Source organism: Ursus arctos, unplaced genomic scaffold (genome assembly GCF_023065955.2).
Source record: "Ursus arctos isolate Adak ecotype North America unplaced genomic scaffold, UrsArc2.0 scaffold_14, whole genome shotgun sequence".
Taxonomy (NCBI): domain Eukaryota; kingdom Metazoa; phylum Chordata; class Mammalia; order Carnivora; family Ursidae; genus Ursus; species Ursus arctos.
In genome coordinates this window covers 22,423,351-22,431,085 of record NW_026622808.1, presented here as the reverse complement: position 1 = coordinate 22,431,085, position 7,735 = coordinate 22,423,351, and the positions used below count along the sequence as shown (strand labels likewise).

General features: G+C 38.7%; 1 protein-coding gene across 1 annotated transcript; it reads right to left on the bottom strand.

Annotated features, from left to right (window-relative positions):
• Positions 1 to 6,299: 6,299 nt before the first annotated feature.
• LOC113249265 (olfactory receptor-like protein OLF4) lies at positions 6,300 to 7,346 on the bottom strand. Its single transcript, XM_026490774.3, has one exon. The coding sequence runs from the start codon at positions 7,290 to 7,292 to the stop codon at positions 6,300 to 6,302; it is 993 nt and encodes a 330-aa protein (XP_026346559.2). The 5' UTR covers positions 7,293 to 7,346.
• Between the last annotated feature and the right edge of the window lie 389 nt (positions 7,347 to 7,735).

Sequence of the window (7,735 nt, the reverse complement as noted above, 5' to 3'; positions counted from 1 at the left end):
TACCACACTGAGGGTTTAAAAGAAACAAATTGGCACTCTTCCAGTTCTGGAGGTCAAAGATAAAAATGAGTCTTATTGGGCTAAAATCAAGATGTCTGTACCAGGGGCGCCTGGGTGGCGCAGTCGTTGGGCGTCTGCCTTTGGCTCAGGGTGTGATTCCTGGGTTCTGGGATTGAGCCCCACATCAGGCTCCTCGGCTGGGAGCCTGCTTCTTCTTCTCCCACTCCCCCTGCTTGTGTTCCCTTTCTTGCTGGCTGTCTCGCTCTGTCAAATAAATAAATAAAATCTTAAAAAAAAAAAAAAAGACGTCTGTACCAGGCACACAGAACATAAATTCCCACCTAGTTACATGATTCTAGGTGACCATTTTTTCTCCACAAAAATGCAGGTCATTATCTACTTGGCTCCCAAAATGATCCTCATTAGAGTCACTTTTTAACAGTTATTCATGATAAACTTGAATAACAGAATGACCATGAATGTTGCTGCATAGCAAGCCAACTGGAAAGTGAATGATCTGCTATAATGTCTTTATTATCAAGTGGAATTGTATGGTAATGAGTTGTTCTAATCTCTGTTGGTCTCTTCAAAGCCTTGAGTCAGCTGTGTATCAGGCAAGAGGGCTCTGAGATCTTGCCAGGGCATTCTAATGTACTTGGGGGCTGGCTAGCTAGCTGTGGCTGATCCAGGGTGGCCTTGGCTTGGACAAGTGGCCTCTGCTCCACATGTGCTCACTTCCTCTGGCAGTCTACCTGGCTTAATTCACTTTTTGGAGGCAGAGTTTTAAAGCACAGCAGAGAAATGCACTGAGGCTGTAAGGTCCACTGTCACTCCCATCATACCCTGCTGGCCATAGCACATAAATATCCTAATCCAGCCCAAATGAAAGGTGGAAGAATAGTCTCTACCACCTGATGGGGAGTGTTGCACACATTGCCAAAGACATGGCTACAGAGAAAGATGGGGATCTGGGGCCATCGCAGCAAACAGTCTCTCATTGGTGTAAATTTCAATTTGAAGGATTTCATTTCCCCTTCTACCTTCAGCAGTGGAATGATCTCTGAGAAGACAGTGAGACTGAATCATTTGTCCACTGGACAGTTATGGAAATTCTACTTCAAAAGGCCAGGCTTTCCTCCAAATGTAAATATTTCCTCTCTGCGCCTTGCCTCTAGATCACCATTCCTAATCTAGGAAAAGATCAAAGAAATAAAAGTTTTTCTTTCCAGATTCCTCAGAGAGACTAGGGACATGATATCTAACTCACTGATTGATGAAGCTAAGAACTGTTGTATCACTGATGATATCTTCCTGGAATCCTTATGTAGGTACTGTTTTCCTATTGATTGATCTTCCCAGTGACATATTGAAAATAGTTTTCATCCTGGTAACTGTGTTTTATTTTTTATAGGGAGGGTTGTGCTGGAAGGAGGTGACATTTGAAATACAAATAGAAGACAGAGACAATGGAATATTTTTTCTTAATTTATCCAGTTTTATTGAGATGTAATTGACATATAAAATTGTGATTGGTGATTTCATACACATACACACTGTGAAATGATCACAATAGGTTAGTGAATACATCCATCACTTCACAGGGTTACCATTTCTTTTTGTTGTAAGAACATTTACTATGCACTCTGCTAGCAGCATGCAAGTTACAATAAATTTAGTTAACCATTATGACCATGTTGTATATTATGTTCCCTGAACTTATTCATATTATAACAGAAGGTTTGTAGGCTTTCACCAGCATCTTCTCTTTTCCCCAAACCCCAGCCACCAGCAAATATCAAACTACTCTCTGTGTTTTCTATGAGTTCAGGATTTTGTATTTCACATGTAAGTGAGATCATATACTATTTGTCTTTCTCTGTCTGATTATTTCATTGACCCTAATGCCTTCAAGGTCCACCCTTGTTTTAACAGAAGAAAGGCGGTCTTCCTATTTTTTTTTTCTTGGTAGAATTCCATTGTATGAATATGCCTTCATTATTAATTCATCTGTCAATGGATACTGGGCTGTTTCCATGTCTTGGCTATTGTGAATATGCTGCCCCGAATGTAAGGGTAGAGAAATCTGAGATATTCACAAATAGGTGGGAATTAAATCACACTGATCATGATGGGTGAAAGAAGAAACCAAAAAAGACATTAAAAAAATTGGTGAGAGGTATTAAGGAGGGCACGTATTGCATGGTGCACTGGGTGTTATACGCAAATAATGAATCATGGAACACTACATCAAAAACTAAGGATATACCGTACGGTGACTAACTTAATAAAAAAATATTTTAAAAAAAGGGAATCAAATGCAAATGGAAACGCAGCCTATCAGAGTTAATGAGATGTTGAATGGGATATTTACCTTAAGTAAATAATCTCACTTTATGATTCAAAGAGCTAGAAAAAGAAGAGCAAACTAAGCCCAAAGCAGCAGAGGGAAAGAAATAACAAATATCAGAGCACACAGAAATGATATATAGACCAGAAAACCAACAGAAAATATTAACAAATCTAGGAGCCAAGTTTTTGAAAAGCTAAGAAAATTAACAAACCTTTAGTTAGACCAAAGAAAAGGGGTGAGGGAGAATATGAAAAAATATAAAAGCAGCAGCGGGATGCCTGGCTGGCTCAGTTAATTCTGAGGTAAGTCTGTTAAGTCAGTTAGGTCTGACTCTTGGTTTCCACTCAGGTCATGAACTCAGGGTCCTGAGATGGAGCCCCACATCCAGCTCCATGCTCAGCATGCTCCTCCCCCTGCTTTCTTAAATAAATAAATAAATAATCTTTGAAAATTATTAAATATTTTTTATATCAGCAGCAAAAGATGATGCCATACAATGGATACCATAGAAATAAAAAGAATCATAGGAGACCATTGTGAAAAATTCCACTCCAACAAATTTGACACCCTGAAAACATGGATAAATACCTAGAAATGTATAACCCACCAAGACAAAAGCAGGTAGAAATAGGAACTATGAACAAATGAATAATGAGTAAGGCGATTGAATCAGTAATCAAAAATCTCCCAGCAAAGAAAAGCCCAGGACCAGAGAGCTTCACAGGTGAATTCTGCTAATCATTTAAAGAAGAATTAATGGCAATCCTTCTCAAACCCTTTCAGATACCTGCAGAGGAGGGCATATTCTCAACCTCATTTTACAAAGCCAGCATTACCCTGATACCAAAGACAGAAAAGTTGAGTACAAAAAAAGAAAACCATAGGACCACCTGGGTGGCTTAGATGGTTAAGCATCTGCCTTCAGCTCAGGTCACAATCCCAGATCCTGGAATGGAGCGCCATGTTTGGCTCCCAGCTCAGTGGGGAGTCTGCTTCTACCTCTCCTTCTGCCTCTCCCCCTGCTTGTACTCTCTCTGCCTCTCTCTCTCTCTCAAATGAATAAATAAAATCTTAATAAAAAAGAAAATCATAGACCGATATATCTGATGAACATAGACACAACATTTTTCAAAAAATATTAGCAAATTATCATATGGTTTCACTCATTTATGGAACATAAGAAGTAGGAAGATCAGTAGGAGAAGAAAGGGAAGAAGAAAGAGGGGGTAAACAGAAGTGGGAATGAACCACGAGAGACTATGGACTCGGAAACAAACTGAGGGCTTCGGGGGCCGGGGGGAATGGGATAGGCCGGTGGTGGGTATTAAGGAGGGCACGTATTACATGGTGCACTAGGTGTTATACACAAGTAATGAATCATGGAACTTTACATCAAAAACTAGGGATGTACAGTATGGTGACTAACCATATAATAAAAAATATTTAAAAAATAAAATAAAAGCTGGAAGTCTAAATAAAATAAAATAAAGCAAGTCAATAATTGTGCTATACCCGATTAATATAATGAAATATAACAATCATATGATCATCTCAAAACATGCAGAAAACATTTTGAAAAAAACAACATCTTTTCATGAGTTAAAAAAAAAAAAAAAAAAACCTTCAACAAACTGGGTATAGGAGGAACATACCCCAACATAAAAGATAAACATATATGACAAACCCACAATAACATTGTACCTAAATGGTTAATGGTTAGACAACTTTTACTCTGAGATCAATAACAAGAAAAGGGAATCCACTCTCACCACTCCTATCTAAGGTAATACTGTAGGTCTGAGCTAGAGCAATCAGGCAAGATTAAATAGAAGCATCCAAATCAGAAAGAAAGAAAGAGAAAGAGAAAGAGAAAGAGAAAGAAAGAGAAAGAGAAAGAGAGAAAGAGAAAGATAGAAAGAAGGAAAGAAAGAAAGAGAGAGAGAGAGAAAAAAGATTATTGTCTTTATTCACAGATGATATGAACTAAATATGGAAATTCTACAGACTCAACCCTTAAGAACACATTCACCTTAATGAGCACAGAGTCATGTGTAGAATTGTTGAATCACTATATTATACTCTACTATATTATTCTGTATGTTGACTTTGTGTCCCGCAGCAATAAAACTTAACTAAATTGAAAATTACATTTCTGGAAGACCTTTTGCAGAGGTGGCCCCCATTCACCACTTATCTCTGTATCCATGTACTTGGCAATGTGAATGTGAAGCTACTCCCATTGAGAGGTGGAGTCTATTTCTCGAGCTTTGAATATGGACTGAACTTAGTATTTTATTTGCCTTGACTAATAGTGTATGAAAGTGATAGGGAGCCTCAAGGGGCCTTCGTGTGTTTCTGCTGCTCTCTGGAGCCCTGCCTCTGCCATGCATACAAGTCCAGTCTAGCCTGCTGTAGGAGGAGACAACATGTGGAGCAGAGCCCAGTTGCTCTAACGATGGCCAACCTAGACCAGCCTACCACCAGCAAGCCCCCAAATGTGAGAACACATCCAGGATTAGCAGAGCACTTCCAGCTGATCCACAGCTGAAAGCAGCTCATGAAGACACCAGAAGAGACCAGAGGACTTCCCATCATAGACTCCCATGTGATTAAAAAAAAAAACATTATCTTATATTGTTTCCTTTTGGCATGGCTTGTTATACAGCAATAGCTGACTGATACAATAATCAATGTAAACAGAACTGAGAATATTAAAAATAATCTATTGCTTCTTATTTTCAACATTTGTTCTGAAATTTGAAAGAAGTATTCATAATGGCCTGGTTATTCTCATTTATTTCAGATAACTGTACTAAAAAGTGACACCATTGAGATTCCCATCCGATAACAGGTAGAGTTTAGGAAGACCAATATGTTTGTTTTTGCAAGAATAACTTGTGGGACCTCAGTCACAAGTTTCCATACCCAGAGCATTTTTGGGCAATTGCAGCTGTTGTCTGAGTCATCCTTTGATCATAGGATGGAAGAAAGTTTAGAGTATAAAAAAAGATAAAGAAATTAATGATAGAGTGAATGCACTTATCATTCACTCACTCACACTATAACATTTATGACAGCATTTTTAAACATTTTTAAAACAGTAGATACTAAGTTTAGGGCAGTGGAAGGAGAAATGTTTGAAGACAGCACTGGAAATTTTCAAAGAGAAACAGCAAAATCCTCCAATTAAATAATATAAAATCTGCCACTAAATTCTCACTACAATTAATAAAACCCTCTAAACATGGACACCAAAGAACCCACACTTCAGTAGATGAGTAGACGAATATCACCAAAGACACGTTTTCCGCAAAAAAAAATATATATATATATGGCTTGGTAGAAAATTTTTATTGATCATGTCTCAGGTCTTCTCTGATACCAAGCCCATATTAAGTCACTTTGTTTATGCAAATTGGTCTTTCTGTAGATTACACATGAATGGTGTTTCGCATAAGCAATTTCTGCCTTACTCTTCTGTGCCAGGGATACTGCGGCTGCTGAGCTGATAAGAGAACAAGATCGTAATGATGATCCGAAAGCCCCATGACTAGCTACAAAACGAACCAGTAGGCTAAAGTCTCTATTATCAGGGAGAGCATTTAAAGTAGTAACATAGAAAGGAATGGTAGACACCGAATGAAGAATGTGATCTCACCATTACCTCTAAGAATTCCTACAATAAAATAATAGAAATGGCCTCCATTGTCAAATGTAGTTTATTTCATAACACTAAGACAGTTCATCTCTTCATGAGGCAAATACAAATCCCTAAATTGTTTTTGACCAATGATTGGGACTAAGTTTGGAAATTCAGAAAACAACAGGAAAAATTGTTGGCTCTCAGAAGGAGCAGAAAGTTTAATAAAGCAGTTGAATTTTAGAAAAATTGAAACTCCAGGAGGCAAAGAGACAGATTAAGTTCTTCTTTCATGATATGATTAAAGAATCACAATTTCTGGCTATTAAGCATTAATCCTGAAATCAGAGTTACTTCTTTAAAAAAGTCCTTTAATGGCTTCCCCTTGAAAAATACATTTAGAGCCCTCTTTATGTCTCTGTTCCTCAGGCTGTAGATGAAGGGGTTCAGCATGGGGGTGACCACCGTGTACATCACCGAGGCCACTGCACTTGCATGGGAGCTCTGGGGAGCAGCAGAGCTAAGGTACACTCCTAGGCTCGAACAATAAAATAAAGAGACAACCAAGAGATGAGATACACAGGTGGAAAATGCTTTGTACTTCCCTTCTGCTGATGAGATCCGATGTATGGAGGAAACTATCTTAAAGTAAGAGTAAAGAATCCCAGCAATAGGACCACCACCAAGCAGGATAGCTGCAAAGTACATCACCATGTTATTAAGAAAGGTATCAGAACATGCAAGTTGGATCATCTGACAAAGTTCACAGAAGAAGTGGGGGATTTCCACCTCTGTACAGAAGGACAGCTGAGACACCATTAAGGTTTGTAACAAGGAATACAAGACAGTCATGATCCAGGACACCAGAACCAGCAGTCCACAGAACCAAGGGTTCATGGTGACCATGTAATGCAGGGGGTGACAGATGGCCACAAAGCGGTCATAAGCCATCACAGTCAGGAGGAAGTTGTCCAAAACTATGAAAAGTATGAAAAAGTACATCTGCATGATGCAGCTTTCATAAGTTATGACTTTTCTCTGTGTTTGTATATTCACCAGCATCTTGGGGACGGTGGTGGAGGTGAAACAGATGTCTACAAAGGACAGGTTGGCCAGGAAGAAGTACATGGGCGTGTGGAGCTGGGAGTCTGAGCTGACGGCCACGATGATGAGCAGGTTCCCAAGTATGGTGACCAGGTACATGGATAGGAACAGCCCAAACAGGAAGGGCTGCAATTCTGGTTCCTCAGAAAATCCCAGAAGAAGAAATTCTGAAATTCGTGTATCATTCTCTAGTTCCATGTCATTGACGTGACTACCAAAATAAGAGAGAAAGAGCAGGACACAATTATGCCTTACTAACCTGGAAGATATATTATTGTTTATATTCTACACTCAAGAAATTAATGTTTATATTTGTGTATGGAATATGATAATAACACTACAAACTAGAAATAGAAGGAAACTATCTCAAGGTAACCCTTTTATGAAAAACCCACAGGAAACATGATACTCGATGGCAAAATAGTGAACATTGTTCCTGTATGATCAAGAACAAGGCAAGTATGCCTGTTTCCCTGACTGGTACTCAACATACCACTGGAAGTTCTAAAGAGCAATTAATGAAAGAAAAAGAAATGACAGGCATCCAAACTGGAAAGGAAGAAATACATTTATGTGTGCAGACAGTGTGATCTTACATGTAGAAAGCCCTAGTGATGCCACAAAAACATTACTAGAAATAA

Bases quoted from the DNA above. Each gene is read 5' to 3' on its own strand.
- LOC113249265 (XM_026490774.3), bottom strand. From the start codon at position 7,292: ATGGAACTAGAGAATGATACACGAATTTCAGAATTTCTTCTTCTGGGA.